The 18,534-nt window shown below is 30.6% G+C and overlaps 2 protein-coding genes across 2 annotated transcripts; both read left to right on the plus strand.

Annotated features, from left to right (window-relative positions):
* The first annotated feature begins 288 nt into the window (after nucleotides 1-288).
* On the plus strand, nucleotides 289-12,545 carry LOC129915724 (polycystic kidney disease 2-like 1 protein). The gene is made up of 13 exons (XM_055995384.1): nucleotides 289-458; nucleotides 524-890; nucleotides 964-1,188; nucleotides 1,253-1,478; nucleotides 1,588-2,061; nucleotides 2,126-2,343; nucleotides 6,395-6,619; nucleotides 6,680-6,911; nucleotides 6,970-7,200; nucleotides 7,266-7,508; nucleotides 7,565-7,809; nucleotides 12,335-12,382; nucleotides 12,437-12,545. The coding sequence occupies exons 1-13, from the start codon at nucleotides 302-304 to the stop codon at nucleotides 12,534-12,536; spliced, it is 2,991 nt and encodes a 996-aa protein (XP_055851359.1). The 5' UTR covers nucleotides 289-301; the 3' UTR covers nucleotides 12,537-12,545.
* Nucleotides 12,546-13,461: 916 nt separating this feature from the next.
* Nucleotides 13,462-17,465, plus strand: LOC129915741 (uncharacterized). Its single transcript, XM_055995407.1, has 3 exons — nucleotides 13,462-13,718; nucleotides 16,472-16,730; nucleotides 16,793-17,465. The coding sequence occupies exons 1-3, from the start codon at nucleotides 13,713-13,715 to the stop codon at nucleotides 17,290-17,292; spliced, it is 765 nt and encodes a 254-aa protein (XP_055851382.1). The 5' UTR covers nucleotides 13,462-13,712; the 3' UTR covers nucleotides 17,293-17,465.
* The last annotated feature ends 1,069 nt before the right edge of the window (nucleotides 17,466-18,534 follow it).

The following is an 18,534-nucleotide window of genomic DNA, read 5'->3' on the forward strand; positions in this document are numbered from 1 at the left end:
AAAAAAAGTGATGGAATAAAAAAAGTTATATTTTTTCGACTTTTTAAGGATTTTTAAGGTTTCACTTCAACCACGTGTGAATTGCACACATGATTTTTTTTTAAATGTAATGTATGCATGAATGTCCTGTTCACCTGTTCCATCATAGTTTCTAAGTTACTTATTGAAATTTGACAAATGAGGTGTCCTTGGAAGCGTCTTGCTCGTCCTCTGTTTTTATCACATCAATAATTGAATATATAGAACCCTGCAGAGGCAAATTTTAATAAAAGTAGTCCCAGAAATATATTTCAAATTAAACATGGAAAATAGAAATACTAATTTTCTTAAATATTTTTGGATTCAAGTCCAAACTTATTCCTGTCGGGAAATTCAATCAACCAGAAAAGAATCAACTATTTTTTTTGACTTGTTGGAAGTATTCATTTTCATTCTATTTTTAATTGCAACAACAATTGGTATGTATACATGATTGAAGATCTTAATTAAAAAGCAACAGTTTTTTTCACGTTATTTCTTTCAGTATCATTGTCTACCCGCAATATCAATATGTTTCATTATGAAAAAGCATTAGAAAAACAGTTTATTGTACGTTCGATTTTTAATGAATATGGATTTGAGATGACGTATAATGATCTGATAACTGTTGCTGATTGGTGGTCATTTATTGAAACAACATTCATTGAAAGTATTTCGGAGTTTGATAATCACAATGATAATAATAAAAGTGCTGAAATATTGCCAAACAACGTTATTCTTGGTGTTCCAAGACTTCGACAGATAAGAGTTCGAAATGAAACTTGTGCTATACATGGAGCTTTTCGAAATCAGTTTAAAACATGTTATGGAGAGTTTTCGAAAATAAATGAAGAAACAAATGAATTTTTAAAGTGAGTCCAAATTATGTTCAATTTTTTAATAGTTGTTTTTTGAAAAGCGCTCTTGACCCTATTCTTTCGATAGCAATACTCATACAACTGCAGATTATAACAACAACCAACCAGTATGGGGAAAAATATCGACTTATAGTGAAGCTGGTTATATTGAAGAATTATCCCTGATACGTGAAGAAACTGAAGCCACTTTGGAACAGTTGAAATCTTCAAGCTGGATTGATAGGGGCACTCGAATGGTTTTATTAGAGTTTGTTTCTTATAATGCAAATGTAAATTTGTTGTGCAAAATAAAGTAGGTAACACCGAAAAGTTTTGTTCTAAATTATAAAATGTTTACAAACTGTTTTTTTTTTCAGAATGATGGTTGAATTTATTCCGTCAGGTGGTATTTTGACATCAAGTTCTATTCAACCGTTAAAATACTCTATTTTGTGTGAAGGATTGGTCGAATGCTTTTGCGTATTATTGTTTTATGTGATAGTATTATTTTATACTTTGGAGATAGTATTGAAAGTTACAATAATGGGAGTTCTTAGTATTACACATTCTATTTGGAGTGTTTTGGATATTTTTGTTGTTGCGGTAAGTTTAAAATACCAAAAATGTAATTGTCTTTGTCTTCAAACAATAATATTTTAAAAGCTCTCCCACAGCGACTATTGAATCGGCGTTAAATGATTGTTTATTTTAGCTTGCATATTTTTCACTGTTCTACTTTGTTTGGCATACAAAATATTTGAAAAATGTTTTAAATGCCGAAGAACCTAAGGCAGAAGACGTTTTTAAATTGGACATTATTTTTTATTGGAATATGTATTTCAACACCGCAATGGGAATCAGCGTATTTGCTGTGTGGATCAAAACATTTAATTACCTTCAAATGAATGAAATATTTTTACAATTCAGTTCAACTATTAAACAGTGTTCAACAAGTTTATTTGGATTTTCTATTATGTTTGGAATTGTTTTTGTTGCCTATGCTGATTTATCGGTTCTCTTATTTGGAACAACTCATGCTGATTTTCGGGACTTTTCAAGTGCAATGTTAACGATGATGCGAATGGTTCTAGGTGATCTATATTACTCGGAAATGGAAGAAGCTAGTCCAATTTTAGGACCGATATACTTCTTGTCATATATTTTATTTGTGTTTTTTATACTTTTGGTATGGAAAAAAAAATATTTTATTTAACAAATATAAACGATTATGATTATGTTTCTCTTTGCAGAATATGTTTTTAGCTATAATCAATGACACCTTTTCTGCAGTCAAGAGTGAAAAAACAATAATTGAAAATAAAACATTTAAAGATTTAAAAGAAAAATTGCTTATGATAAAGAACAGAATTTTATCATCAAAAACTGAAATGAAAAACTCCAATAAACGGTCATTTACACCTGAAACAGATGATACAGGAGCACATAGAGAGAAAATGATTTTAAAATCGTGAGTATTATTTGTTTTGTTTTAAGCTTCAACAGAGTTTACAGAAAAATCTTAATTGAGAATCTTGCATTAAGAGATTCCATATTTTTAGGTTAGGCATATCTAATCTTTAAAAAATTGCAGTAAATACTCATATTTTGTATTCAAACTATAACTTGATTAACAAAATGTGAAAACATGCCATCTAAAAAATCACATGCTATTTTAAAACATTCGTGGCATAGATAATTTTGAAAAGAGTTTTTTTTTCTAATTTCTCACAAAAAGTTAAATTTGTGCTTGTCCCCTTTTGATCCTCAATTACTTCAAGTACAGATAAAGTGGTACCAAAAATTAAAAAATACAAAATTTAACCTCGAAAGTCTACAAAAAGTTTCTTTTAGCCTTAAGGATGAAGGATCAAAAGAGTTTATTAAAAAAATTTTAGTGAGAGTGAGAAGAGTATTTGACGAGTTTTTCAAGCGAGGGAAATAAAGAAATTTTGAACGGAAGTTTTATTCGGAGGTATTTTTGTTTTTTTTTACTAAAGAAACACCCTTTCACCTAAAGACTCATTTTATTTTTAGTTCCCTTACATAAAAAATGTCTAAATACTTAAGTTTTTAACGAATAATTGGGTTTCTGAGACTTAATATAGAATAAACTCCCTCCTCGAAAAAAAACACCCTTTCACCAAAACTAGCTTTATGAAAACTCTTTATTCTATGTTTTTCAAATTTGTACTGTTTTCTAAAAAATATCTTCTAAGCAAATTGATCAATTTCTTTTTGTTTTAGGATGATAAAACTTATTCCAAAGCCAAAAACTAAAGAACAACTGGTTGAGTAGGTTTTCTTCTCACGATTGTTGGGGTAAATTTTAAATTCCTTTTTCTTTATTAGATTAAATCAAAGAATTGTAATCCTGGAAAAAACAATTGATGACATTCTTCAAAAAGTATTAAAAGCTAAGTAATACCTAAGCCTTCAATTGATACTTTAATAAATTAATCAAAATTATAATGCTTTGTATGTATTTTTTACTTTTTATGATTATTTTTTGTTGATATTTGATTTCCTTATTCATAGGTGATATAACATAAAAAAAAGCAACTGTAATATTTGAACGTTTCATACATTTAATTTTAAAACCTTTCCAAAGCTACCAAACATTTTTACTATTGTTCTTTTATAAATGTATATATTTACTTAGCTTTAAACTTCAAATACACATATGTATTGATTGGAAACACTATGGAAGTAACGAACAAAAGTCTTTTTAAAAAACTGTTTTATAAAAATCATGACAAAAATAAACAATCTGCTTTTAATGAAGTGAAAGATTTTTGCATTTATCTGGTGTTTCTTTTGTTAACAACAATACGTACGTTTCTTATTCCTGTATTTTTTTTTTTACAATATTATAATTTTAACATGCCTTTACAGTAGCAACATCATCAAGAGAAATAGGAATGTTTTATTTTAACAACACCGTTGACAGGCTATTCAACAATAGATTTACATCAAACCAACATGGATTAGAATTGTCTTATGAAGATTTAGTTACCATTTCTGACTGGTGGTCATTTGTTGAAACGACATTTATTGAAGGAATTGATCAATTTGAAAACACAATAATGCCAAAAAATGTGTCTAATGATGGAAATGTTTTGTTGGGACCACCGAGGTTGAGACAGATTAGAGTCAAAAGTGCACCGTGTGAAATGAATAATGTTTTTGAAAATAAGTTCGAAACATGCTTTGGAGAATACACGAAGAGCAGAGAAGATGTATCTTCTCATCTTAAGTGAGTTCGAGAAAGGTTTTATTATTTCTTGAAACCTACATAGATAATATTGTTCTTCTGATAGGTTATAAATTTACTTTTCATGTGTATAAGTACAGTCAAATTAAGCAAAAAGAAAGGTTAAACGTTGGTTTGAATGCTTAGCTTAAATGTAAGTTATAGAAACTTACATTTATATTAAAAGTCTAGGAAAATATTATGATCGCAAGTCGCGATTTCAAGGCTCAACCCGGAGGTGAATGTTTATAAAAAAAAATATTTTGGCGTGACATGCGGCACGTGAATTCGAGGTACTTTTTGATGCCAAAAAGATTAAAATCAAGACTTATCAACAATCATAACGAAAACAGTTAAATTATTATCACCAACTCACCTTCATAAAATGGGAATTTGATTCAATTTGGCATACATATTTTATTGGTCATGGGAAACGAATTCCGAGATATTTCACAAAAATCTAAATGTAAGGAAAGAGCTGTTTTTTTCAAGAGAAGTGTTAAGTGCACGAACTACACGTGCGAGAAGAATAAAAATCCATTTGACATCAAAGCAAAGATTTGAAAGATTTTATAAAAATTACTTTTATCAAAACGTGTTTTTGTTAGTTTAGGACATTTTTGTATGTAGAGGATTTAAAGACGGTTAGGTACACGATTCAAAAGTTTTTTTTTTATCAAAAAATAGCTGTATCAGAAATGTCAGAAACTTATTGGAAATAAATAGCCTGGTTAATTTAACTTTATAACTCCTCATTTTATTTTTTCAAGTGGTAGTGGTATATTTCCTTCTAATTAAAAAATCCTTTTACCTAAGATATTCTTAAAGACTCTTAATTTTTATTACTGAATCTAATGTAAACATTTACATACCCCAAACGTTCACTAAACACTCTTAGTAAAAAAATCTTTCTACCGTATATTTACGTTTAAATTCGTATGAAATATTAAAGGTAAGCTAGATCTGAGATGCTAAAATTATTCATTATTGTTTTAAAATTTTTTTCGCCCAAGAACACGTTTGTATTAAAAATTCAAATGCTGCCTCCTTCAAACACTATAGATGCACTTTCATTGCTTTAATATGCTGCAATCTGCTTCAAATATGTTCCTATGTAATTGTCCACGTTTAAATGCATTAAAATTTAATTTAAACAAAAACTCGAAAAAAGTACGTATACGCCACAGTGAACAATTTCAAAAGTTTACCTACATATATGATTTATGGCTTTGTATTTACTTAATCCTTTAAAATAATAAATAAATGTTTGCATCTAAAAACTTTTGGTTTTCGTGATAACCCGGAATAAATGCTAAAAATCACTATGCTGTTAGATAAATAAATAAACTTTAATATTAGATAAAAATGAAAATAAGCTGGAAATGGAATGCAGGCTTTTGTTATTGTTTAAATAAATTAATAACAATATGATTTCATGTCACTATTTCTTCAACTTAACTTTTACATTGCAATATTAGGTAGGTACATTAAATTATCATTTTGCAGCATTTTGACATAACATTTAAATTTCAACCAATTTTTTTTTTTTTTCATTTTAAAAAGATGATTTCAATAAAAGTCTCTTAACTTTAGGGGACATAAAAAACTTGTTCATTCAGTTTAAATTTAATTTTTTTAATTTCGACGCGATCACTTCGATATCGAGGTATATCGGTTCGGGCTTTGAATGGAAAAGGATCTTTAACCATGAATATTGCAGCAACCACTGATTGCACAAGAAAATTAAGGAGGGTATTTTGAAATCTTGAATAAATTTCCCACAATTTTTTTTTTATTTTATTCCTAACATTAATTGAAAAATCAAGAAAAAAGTCTTTTTAGATAATCAAGCGCCTAGGTGGCAATATTAGGAAATCCATTAATGCTTATTATTGTAATGTCCACAAAAGAGCCATAAATTTGTTTTATTCGATCGAATTTTTGCTAGAAAATGAAAATATCACGATTTTGACTTTTTTTGTTGCATTTTTGATAAAAATGTGTGAATTTATGGAAAAGTACTTACAAAATCAAAAGTAGTAGATTAATAAAAATGTTGTATATGTTTACTGGGTAATACTATAATTGGAAGCGATTTTTTAAATTCTTTCTTGAGCAATAATAATTGATGGTAAAATTAAGAAAAAAATGTTTTCTTATTCGTTCTCAATAGAGAAAAAAAATATAATGAAATATTTTCTATAATTCACTACAAATTGGCAGAAAGAACTCGATATGTAAATTTTAATTTACCTTATTTTCTTTTCAGCAAAGAACACTTATCTCAGAGTCAAGCATACACTTATAGCATTTCAGGATCTATAACGAACTACCATGGAGCTGGTTTTATTGAAATGCTTGACTTTGACAAGGAAAATAATGAAAATGTTATAGCTGAACTAAAGGATGCATTATGGGTGGACACAGCTACACGAATTATTCTAATAGAATTTATACTGTTCAATTCAAATGTTAATCTATTTTGTAATGCAAAGTAATAATAATTTTACAATACGTTATCCTTTATAAATCTTTAATAGTTATTATCCGACAGGTTCTTAGCAGAAATTCCTCCGACGGGTGGAATTATTACATCCAGTCAGCTTCAAGCCTTAAAATATTCTCCTTTATGGCATGAGGGAGGATATTTAAATATTTTTTGCTCGGCAGTATTATTCGGATTGATACTTTACTACACATTGGAAATGGTTAGAAATGTTGTTTCAAAGGGTTTTATGAATATTTTTGGATCGATTTTTAATTTGTTAGATAGTTTGGTATTACTGGTATTTGGATTTATATATTTTGAAATAAAAAAGCTTTAAGAAATATTTTTCTTCTCAGATCGGTTATTCTGCAGTTGTTTATATAACATGGCACACATTTTATTTAAAATCGATTTTAAAGAAATATGAACAAGATTACGAACAATTTCTTAGTTTAGATATAATATTCTATTGGAATGGGCTATTTATTGACCAAATGGGAATCTTTATTTTTATTGTTTGGATTCAAATTTTCAAATACACTAAATTCAATAAAACTATGATGCAATTTATTACAACTCTTCAAAGGGTAATCAAGAATCTTATATCAACTTATTAATACAAATTATAAAAGTAAATATTTTTTTTTTTCAGTGTGCAAAGGATCTAATAGGATTTAGTATTATGTTTTCTATTGTTTTTATTGCATTTGCTCTACTTGCTGTTTTAATATTTGGATCAACTCATTCGGATTTTTGCAATTTTTCAAAAGCAATCTTAACACTTATGCGAACAGTGTTGGGTGATTTTGATTTTGATAAATTGGAAGCAGCCAATCGTTTTCTTGGACCAATATTTTTTATTTCATTTATTATATTTGTATTTTTTATATTAATGGTAAGTTTTTTTTTTTTTGCTTCTTCTTAAATGATAATATTGAATTTTTGCTTTAGAATATGTTTTTGGCAATTATAAATGATACTTATTCAGATGTTAAATCAGAAATAATTGAAGAGAGAGAAAATCAATTACAAGATTATATTAAGTCATTGCTTGAAAGATTAAAAAGACTGATTATTAAAAATTCAAACGATAAAACAAGTAAAAAAAGTGATGATCAAGACTCTCAAGTGTCTAGAATTTCCAGTGAGCCGTCTGTGGAGGAGAAAGATAACAATTATGACACAATTATTGATAAGTAATAACAAATTTTTTTTCTTTCATATGCAGCTGTCAAAATAGACAAAAAATTAGGAAACCGATTAAGTGAAAAACTAATATTTTCGTTTCCTTACAATTTGTAAAATCGAATTAATTTCTAAAAAACTGCTACTATTAATAAAAGTAAAAATTAACACTGCCAGTCAAAAGAATAGGGTCACTTTATAAGTGACAAAGAATTTTTCTCCTACAAACTAAAGAAAAAAAACTTTTTAATGATGTACATTCAAAGATTGCCCCTTTCCTGACTTGAAACTGCATTTACAAAAAGGCTTTTGTTAAGAGAAAAAGCTCTTTTTAAACGTTAACAATGTGATATGTACTACTCTATTGATGAACAGTGTATTGGTAATCTTTTGGCCTAAATTTTTGTATAGATTTTGTCCTATAAAAGCTTCAAGCTAGGATTGCACGGTCAATGAAATCGGTCAACGCAATCAGTCAACTTGTTGACTCTGTGACGCAAAAATGACGTCAAAATATTTCTCAAGCGTTTCATGTCGTTTGACAATCCATGCAAAATAAATTCAATGCGTTGATGGGAAGGAAGACACACGCATTGAAACACAGTTTTATTTTTGACGGCACGGTGATAGAGTGAAAATAATTTACCTGGTAACCCATTTCGTTGACCGTGTAATCTGAAGTAAGCTGAAACACTGGAAAAAGCTCACCCTTTATTCGGTGGATGCAATTTTAAATGTAAGGGTATTTAATTGAGCAACTGAGTTAATAACAAGCTGAGGGTTTGTATGAGGGCAGCCCTCTAAAACTCCCTAGAGAAAGTGCTTTATTCTAAGCGAGGGCATAACATTGTCAAAGAAAATGGAAGATCGTTTCTGTCCAAACAACTGCAAATATTGTGTGGTGTATATCCAGCTTTGCTGCATGTAACTCTATCGGCTTATTTCCTGTGCACATCGCAACTATGATTTTGATGAGTATTCTATATAGACCGAGAGCTGAGAGCAGATTTTTTGCGTGAGAGGTAACCGTTTCATATTAATATTAGAGTAAGTCCCAGCCATGGTGATGACGAAAACGAACGTCTGCCAGCATGTGTCTGCGCCTTTGCTGAGAAAAAGTGCATCAAAAGTACATTTTTTCTGAAAATTGATTTAGGGAGGGTAACCACCTGGAAACAATTGGAACCTGACGCCCTCGTCGCCCTGATTACAAAAACACCCATGACAGACGTTTTAACTGCGCCCAAACACCCGACAGACGAGCCTGAAAACGCGTTTTTTTACGCGTTTTTAGGGATTGGGGTAACCACCTAAAAACAATTGGAACCTGACGCCCTCGTCGCCCTGATTACAAAAATACCCATGACAGACGTTTTAACCGCGCCCAAACACCCGACAGACGAGCCTGAAAACGCGTTTTTTTACGCGTTTTTAGGGATTGGGGTAACCACCTAAAAACAATTGGATTCTGTAGCCCTTGACTCCCTGATTGCAAAAATACCCATGACAGACGTTTTAACCGCGCCCAACACCCGACAGACGAACCCGAAAACGCGATCTTTTACGCGAACGCAAGGGCTTGGGGCAACCACTTGAAATTAGTCTCATTCTGTTGGTCTTGACTCTCTGATTACAAAAATACCCATGACAGACGTTTTAGCTGCGCCCAAACCCCCAACAGACGAGTTCTAAATCGCGATCTTTTTTCGCGAAATAAAAAACCAAGGACTTGAGGTCACCACTTGAAATTAGTCTCATCCTGTTGTCCTTGACTCCCTGTTTGCAAAAATACCCATGACAGACGTTTTACCTCCATCCAAACGCCCAACAGACGAGTCATAAATCGCGATCTTTTTCGCGAAATAAAAAAGCAAGGACTTGAGGTCACCACTTGAAATTAGTCTCATCCTGTTGTCCTTGACTCCCTGATTGCAAAAATACCCATGACAGACGTTTTATCCGCGCCCAAACAACCGACAGACGAACCCAAAAACGCGATTAAATTTAATTGAAGATTTTTGTGAACAAACATTTTTTTTTCAAAAATTTTGCTTAAATTTCATACATTTACTAATGCCAAAAGATTGGCTAGGCAATTAAAGGAAAACAACTATTTGAGGCTATGAGAGCAATAGTGGCGTAACCGGTTTTTTTTTCAAAAATGAGTTTTTCATAAAAACTTGGTCTCTTAATATATCTACTTTATTACAAAAATAGATTTATGTAGCTAGATACACTCAGAACTAGATGGCACTCAAAAAAGTGTTGTTTTGAAAAACCCTGTATCTTAAATCACTCGTAGCTCAAAACTTCCTTTTTATGGCTTACGCCACTATTGTTCTCATAGCCTCATTTGAGAGTCATGGACAATATAGTTGTTTTCCTTTAATATGAGTGAAGGACAATCTTCCATCTCTTAGGCGATAAATGCAATTTGTAGAAATGAGATTCTGGCTTTTTAAAAACGTGTATGCAAGTATTGTAGGTGCTGACCGTTGTGTTCAAAATATTTTGTGTTTGAAGTTAATTTTTGAGAAAGTTACATTTATCGCCTAAACGATGGAAGATTGTCCATGACTCTCAAATAGTTGTTTTCCTTTAATTGCCTAGCCAATCTTTTGGCATTAGTAAATGTATGAAATTTAAGCAAAATTTTTGAAAAAAAAATGTTTGTTCACAAAAATCTTCAATTAAATTTAATCGCGTTTTTGGGTTCGTCTGTCGGTTGTTTGGGCGCGGATAAAACGTCTGTCATGGGTATTTTTGCAATCAGGGAGTCAAGGACAACAGGATGAGACTAATTTCAAGTGGTGACCTCAAGTCCTTGCTTTTTTATTTCGCGAAAAAGATCGCGATTTATGACTCGTCTGTTGGGCGTTTGGATGGAGGTAAAACGTCTGTCATGGGTATTTTTGCAAACAGGGAGTCAAGGACAACAGGATGAGACTAATTTCAAGTGGTGACCTCAAGTCCTTGGTTTTTTATTTCGCGAAAAAAGATCGCGATTTAGAACTCGTCTGTTGGGGGTTTGGGCGCAGCTAAAACGTCTGTCATGGGTATTTTTGTAATCAGAGAGTCAAGACCAACAGAATGAGACTAATTTCAAGTGGTTGCCCCAAGCCCTTGCGTTCGCGTAAAAGATCGCGTTTTCGGGTTCGTCTGTCGGGTGTTGGGCGCGGTTAAAACGTCTGTCATGGGTATTTTTGCAATTAGGGAGTCAAGGGCTACAGAATCCAATTGTTTTTAGGTGGTTACCCCAATCCCTAAAAACGCGTAAAAAAACGCGTTTTCAGGCTCGTCTGTCGGGTGTTTGGGCGCGGTTAAAACGTCTGTCATGGGTATTTTTGTAATCAGGGCGACGAGGGCGTCAGGTTCCAATTGTTTTTAGGTGGTTACCCCAATCCCTAAAAACGCGTAAAAAAACGCGTTTTCAGGCTCGTCTGTCGGGTGTTTGGGCGCAGTTAAAACGTCTGTCATGGGTGTTTTTGTAATCAGGGCGACGAGGGCGTCAGGTTCCAATTGTTTCCAGGTGGTTACCCTCACTAAATCAATTTTCAGAAAAAATGTACTTTTGATGCACTTTTTCTCAGCAAAGGCGCAGACACATGCTGGCAGACGTTCGTTTTCGTCATCACCATGGCTGGGACTTATTCTAATATTAATATGAATCGGTTACCTCTCACGCAAAAAATCTGCTCCCGGCTCTTAGACTAATATTGCTTACCAGTTTTAAAATTTAAAACTTGCAATTTTTGGTTTGGAATAATTTTCCTATAGGTACAAAACAATATAGTTAACTAATTTTCAGTTTTTTAATTGCATTTAAGCTTTTTTAGGATATTGCCAAATTGTATCATTTAGTCATGTTTTTGTCTAAATAAAAGCAACCTTCTGCTGCTTGACATTTCTCACTTGTTAAGTCTATCATGAAAAAAAAGAAAAACTTGATATAAACTGGCATGGATACCGTCATGAAACAAATAACCCGGTGCTTTTGGATTTTTTCTGTTCTGTTCCCTGTAGAACAGATTCATTATACACATCTAATTTTTTTTTACAAAATTTAATGTTATGGAGTAATAAATTTGTTTTTAAACGTTAACATTTTTATTAGTTTTTAGTCAACTATAGGAAATCAGATGCATAAACGCCTTGATGCTTTCGTCCATGGAAATTGTGAATAAAAATTTCGATTTTATTTTATTCTAACTATAGCAATTTTATAGCTATAAATGCTTCCTGATATTGAAATAGTGTAAACCTCGCCTACTCACATTAATTGGAAAACTCACGTTATTTAACCAACCAACTAAGGTTGATAGACTTTTATACTTGGTATTGCATGAAGCTATAAAAATGCTTTCATTTTGGTAATATGTCTACTTCCAAAATTTGCTTTGGGCTCTTAATAGCTTTTCCTCCTCGTTAAATTACTTCTGTTTGTGTTGCACATTTTTTGTTTCTATTTTTTATTTGGTGGGGAGATGGTAAACTTTTAACTATTTATTTTTTTTTTCTTTTTTGATTTATTTTTAGATATTTTGAAACTATTTCAAGTGAGAGAGAAGATATTGATGAAGATTTGTTAGTAATTTTTACTCAAAAATATATTTTCTATTAATTTGCCTATATTCGCAGGTTAACAGAACGTGTTAGTCTTTTAGAAACGAAATTGGAAAAAGTTATTGGAAATCTTGATGACATTTTAAATAAATATGAAGAAAAATCAAAAAAATAAAAAAATTAAACTATCTTATCTGAGTGTTCTAACTTTAAACCACTTAGTTAAGAATTTAATGAACGCAAATTCGAATGGCTGTATTACCTACTTAACCCCTTACTCTAAGGATAAAGAAATATAATGATAAAAAAAAAAAAATACAAAATCAGAGAGACCGTCTGGTGAATCAAAAATGTCACAAAAACCATCGATTTACCATCATGTCCATGTTGTTGGCATTTTATGAAGACAATTAGTCTTTGTCACTTCTGTTTATTCCTTAAATTTAAATTTACGCTACAGGGCCTGCGGTTCTTTTTGATTAGACAAAAACAAAATTCTTTGAAGTAGCAGAAAATTTATTTTGAAGACTGTCAAAAAGTCTAGTTGATGAATTAATGATAATTCCGGGTATATTTTGTTGTTCCAAATACAAAAGTTCTTATTTCTATAAAAAAAAAATAAATAGTTCAATATGAAAAATCAAAACAAAACCCTATCTACTCTACATACCACCCATTGTAAACTGGTTAATCCAATGAAAATCATTTCAATCTCAATACGAAAAACAACAAAAAAAAAACCTACCAGGGCCTCCCAGAAACTACTAAAAGTCTCGGTGTAGTCAAATTGACTGGTGCTGGTATGCTGCTCCAATAATAAATATTTCAAATATTTGTATCTATTAAGCACATGAGAATGCATTGCATACGCCTGCAATCAAGCTTACACATAAAAAATGTCTATGAGACTATAAGCTATAAGACATTGCAACCAAAAAGAGTTTTGTTCGTTGCTTGTTCTTTACTGCAACACAAGGCTTGAACTTCATATAGTAAGCTTAGCTTTATGGAAAAATATAACAAGACTCTAGGCGTCTCTGAGCTCTGAGACAAATATTACCATAGCAGTTATAGGAAGTGGTATAAAAGCGATCAACACTTGAGGTTTCTTTTGAGTCCGTAAGTTAACAGAGTTTCGAGTAAGTGTGCTATAGTTTTGCAAACGAAAGAAATTGGAAAACTTCGTTAAACTCATAAAAAAAGTATAACAATTTAATCACGGTTCATTAAATAATAAATTTTAAGTTCGGGTTGTGTAAAAATCAAGAAATTTGTTTTTAAGTGAAGAACGAAATTGCATCTTGTTTTTATTTTTATTTTGTGTGTGGGAAAAAAAGCAAAGAACACGAAGATGTTGGTAAGAGACTCTTTGTCATTAAGACATTATTACAAAAAAATACAAATGTTCTCCTGTTTGGTTATGTAAAATAAAAATGATTGTGAATTATGTGAGATGTGACACACAGTGACAAAAGAGTACAAAATAAACTGCTATTATACAAATAAAGTCATAAGGTTACAAGAACTTGGAATGTTTGTTTTTTTTTTGTATCGAAAGGTGTGTTAGGTGTCATGGGTTAATCAAAGTAAATGTCAATTATAAAATAAAATTACCAAAGTTTATAAAGAAAAAAATTACATAATGGATTAAAATATTTGAATTTTGCGGAGATAACATGGAATGTATGAATGTATCTAATTAAATTTGCATTAGTGTCAAAATGTCCTTGAAAAGCTTAAATGTGATGTCAACAGGTGTTTGGCTCAATCAACAATTCTTTTTTTTATGTATTGACAATACTAATATCTAAACAATGTGCCCCTAAGACATTCTCATTCTGAGAAAGCAGTACAGTGAGTCAACAACTATTTTTTTAAGAAGTAAATATAAAAAGAATTTAAATGAAATAGAAAAGGACTTTGGAAACCAAGAAAGTGGTACCTAAAAAGGTCATTGAACCATACTCGTACGAGTTAGAAATTATACTTTTTTTTATTGGTTCATGGTTTTCTTTTGCATTATTTTTACTAAAACAATGAACTAATTCTAACCCCGTGAATTTATTGAATGACCTTGGCCCAGTTTTTATAGTTCAATATGGAAAAATAAAAATATTTTTATTTTTCACAGACATCACTGCTTTGAAACAAAAAAACGACAACAAAGTGACAAACTTGATGGGTCTCTTTTTTGAGTACTTCGTAAAGTGTTTTGTATTTTAAATACGATTAATTTTTGACTAATGGCCTTTTTTAAATTATTATATTACCATATTCTTTGAGTATTTTTTTTTTTTTTTTATTTCAGTTATTTTTGTTAAAAAAAAGAAACTTTTTCAGCCAACAATCAGCAAAAAATGTAAAATAAAAACAAACGAGACTCATTACATTTTACTAATGATTTGGCTCCATAGCGGTTTTGATCAATTTGAAAGGAATTCATTCCAATTTAAACAACATGAAATTATTTAGCTTTTGTTTACTTATCCATTAAAAATACTACACCGCATTTGCTAGCAAATCAACAATTTGCAAAAAGCTAATTTTGTTGTCTACTTTTACTGAAGTTCTATATCTGAGAAAAAACCATAAGATGATATCATTTAATTTGAAAGTCGGCCAGTTAAATAATTTTTGTACGAGTAGTTGAATTATTTCAAAGAATAAAAAAAAGTTACGTATACACCACAGTGAACAACTTCACTTTGATCGTAGATTACAAAGCTTCCAGTATAGATACAAATAAAAAACATATCTGATGACCTCTTTCTCAATAAGGATCAAGCATAACTTTGCCTTGTTTTTGTGAAGTGTTATTGAATTGAAATTCTGGAGCATTTCGTTCAAAAGTGAAATAATGGCAAGTGGTTGAAATTATCATGAGTCCAGAATTTCAAAAAACATTAGGTACTCTTGGCTTTAAAAGAACAATCCTTAGCCTTTTTTGCCCAATGCATGAGGACTAATTACATATTGGAAAAATGGTATATGATATATCAGGCATTATTTTTATTACATGGTTCCCGATATATTTTTTTTCCAATTATATGTTAAAAAATGAGAAGAAATAATTTATAAGAATATTGTTCAATTCAAAAATCATTTTTCTTTACTTTTACTACTATTCACTAACACGTATCAACAAATAAAAGCATACTTTAAAAAGATAAACAAGAGTTTTGCTGCTTTAAATGTAAGACTACTTCCTTAGCATTAAAGAATACTTTACGTCGTTTAAAACTGTCCACTGTACATTTAAAAAGGAAAATACCCCAGATAAGTAGATAACAAAATCAAATCAACTAAAATTAGAAACTTCTGCATAGATAAAGAAATATGCATTTACTCCAATAAAAAATGTTTTAAATCATTTTCCTATCAAGATATACTTTCTTGATTCACTGTACTTACTTCATTCGACATTTTTTTTTTGCAGCTTATTACAAATATTAAGCAAAAGAACGAGTTATAATTCTTATGCCAAGGTTATCCTCTTTTTAACCTTCATCATTCTCTATAACTTCTACGATTTATTTATTATGTTCTTTTAATTTCGAGATTAAGAGTAAGCCTAGAATTTACGAGAAAATGAATCATGGTTATAATATCTACTTTAAAATAAAACAATTATATTTCAAAATAATTAATAGACTGCTATTTAGAAAACGATTTATTAGTTTTTAGATATGAATGGTTGGACACATAGCCATATGTGTTTTTTATCTTTGAAATATTAATTTTTTTTTTCTATCCAAAAACACCTTCATAGCTTAAAGGCAAAACAAAAAAAAACAGTTCGTGAAATCGAATCCAGTATATTTTTATGTTTTTCTATTATAAAAAAAAAATTACGCATACACCACAGTGACCAAAAAATAAATTGAAAATCTAGTGGAGCCTGGAACCCAGAGTTCTATAGTTTGATCATTTTTAATTTTTTGAAAACATTCAGTTATGGTGAAATCAAAGCATCTGCTAATTTGTCTAATCTTTCCTTGAAATCACATAATATTTAGGAAGAGCCATACAATTCATGCCAACCCTCTTCTCAATCATAAATGCTTTTATTTTGTACTATTCAAACCTTTCTGTCAAAATCTATAATTACAGCTGGCTTTTGCATGCCTTTTGTTTGTTCTACAAGTCAACTCACAACAATACACAACCCCAGTACCAATATTAAAACAAATCAACCGACACAATGCTGATGGCTCATACACATATGGATACGAAGGTGCAGATAAAAGCTTTAAAATTGAGACCAAATATCCTGATGGAGAAGTTCATGGTAAATATGGATATGTCGATGATCAAGGACAGGTGCGTGAGGTTGAATATGGTGCAAGTAGACGTGGCTTTGAACCTCAAGGTAAGATAACAAAATCAAATTTTTTTGTTATTACTTCTTCATATCTTCATCCATTTTTATAGGAAGTGACATAAATGTTGCTCCACCAACTTTGAAAAGCAGTAATCCATATCCATTGGGTCCAAACGAAATTGATGATGGCCAGTATCGTGAAGATCCAGGAGTCTACTACAGTAGCAACAACAACAGAAACACCGCTCCAATTACCTTTCCACAAAATAACAACTATCAACCACCTCGTCGTCCACAGTGGACACCACCGCCACAGCAACAACCACAGCCGCTGCCACCAAGAAACTATCCAGTAAGCAGATTTAGCCTTGATGATCTTCAACAATCTTCTCGTCCTCAATGGTCACCACCACCTCAACCTGCAGCACCTCAATATTATAATCCTCCTCAGCCCAGATATCAGCCACAACCACAACCTCAATATTATAATCCTCCTCCACCAAGCTACCAACAACCCTATCCAAATGTTCCCAATCATCACCATCCTGCTCTAAGAAATATTGACATAGCGAGTGGTTCGTACAGCATCGATTACACAGGCAGGAAGTAACGAAAAAAATACTTACAATTTGTATTATACATAAAAAGATAATAATTTAATTCATACATTATATGTTAAAAAAAAAGACTAAACCAAACTTCTATTTCTTAAGAGGCCTGTGTTCAATAGAGTTGACATTTTTTTATTTTTTTTTTTCAGCATAATAATACCATTTGAATTACTTAAGTCTGCTTAGATATTTCTTAGATATTTATCATGTTTTTTTTTTTTCTTTGCCTAAAGTAAAGTAATGTTTTGTTTAATGAATTCGAACTGGTTTCATTTAATTTTGTTTTGTTCCTAAGCGGAGCAAGCAGAATTACCAACGACGTTTTTCTACGCCTATTTCCTTTGGGTAAAAAAATTCGCAAGCTAATGTTTTCAAATAATGAGGTCATTTCTGTAAAATACAAAGTTTGGATCTAAAAAATAAAATAAAATATGACTAAAATTATATGAGAACAACAATATTTATTGCTTATTTTTTTCCAAAGTCCAAATTTTTTTTGTTGTTTACAAGTTTTTTTTTTTTTTTTAAATTTTTTTAAGAGGTTATCTGGAAAAATTATTGTCCATAAACCGACTTTTCAGAAAATGAAATATTCGATGAACATCTAATCGTAGTCTTTTTTCATGATTTGAAGTAAGTTTAGAATTTTTTATCTTATCTTATGCTATTAATGATAATCAAGCCAACAGGTGTTAATTAAAACAGAATCACAAATCATTAATACATTTTTTGAGTTTTTTTTTAACCCTTTTTTTCTAACCTGAGACCTAAACCGCTATAATTTTAGATAGGCTACGGATTTGTATATTATAATTACGATGACCATATTTCTAAAAGTGAAACCCGGGACCAGTAAAAAATTTGTTGGATCGTTTTGAAAACTTTGTTTTTTCAAAAAAAAAAAAAAAAATAAAATGAATAAAATAAAATGAGATTGCTTAAACGAACATTTTCGTTGAAATCATTTAAGTCGTTTACGAGGAAGTCAAAAATCTAGAAAACGGTTTTATAACAGGAACTGTTAATAACTTCTGAAAAAAATTGTTTTATTTTAATTTAATTTTAAATGATTTTGAAATTTTGTAATATTAAATTCAACTGTCCTTAATAGTCTATTGAATAGACCCTTTTGGATGGAACAAATTCGTTCAAGAGTTTTTATTGGCGATTATGATTCTTTGGCATACAAGAATACTTTAGCCAAAAGTGCTACTAAATCCATTGGTGCATTTCTGAGAAAA

Source organism: Episyrphus balteatus, chromosome 3 (assembly GCF_945859705.1).
Source record: "Episyrphus balteatus chromosome 3, idEpiBalt1.1, whole genome shotgun sequence".
Classification (NCBI taxonomy): Eukaryota; Metazoa; Arthropoda; class Insecta; order Diptera; family Syrphidae; genus Episyrphus; species Episyrphus balteatus.

Bases quoted from the DNA above. Each gene is read 5' to 3' on its own strand.
- LOC129915724 (XM_055995384.1), top strand. From the start codon at position 302: ATGGAAAATAGAAATACTAATTTTCTTAAATATTTTTGGATTCAAGTC. The intron at 6,620-6,679 runs GTAATAATAATT...ATTATCCGACAG, and splicing joins AATCTATTTTGTAATGCAAA to GTTCTTAGCAGAAATTCCTC. The intron at 6,912-6,969 runs GTATTTGGATTT...TTTTCTTCTCAG, and splicing joins TAGATAGTTTGGTATTACTG to ATCGGTTATTCTGCAGTTGT.
- LOC129915741 (XM_055995407.1), top strand. The intron at 16,731-16,792 runs GTAAGATAACAA...CCATTTTTATAG, and splicing joins ACGTGGCTTTGAACCTCAAG to GAAGTGACATAAATGTTGCT.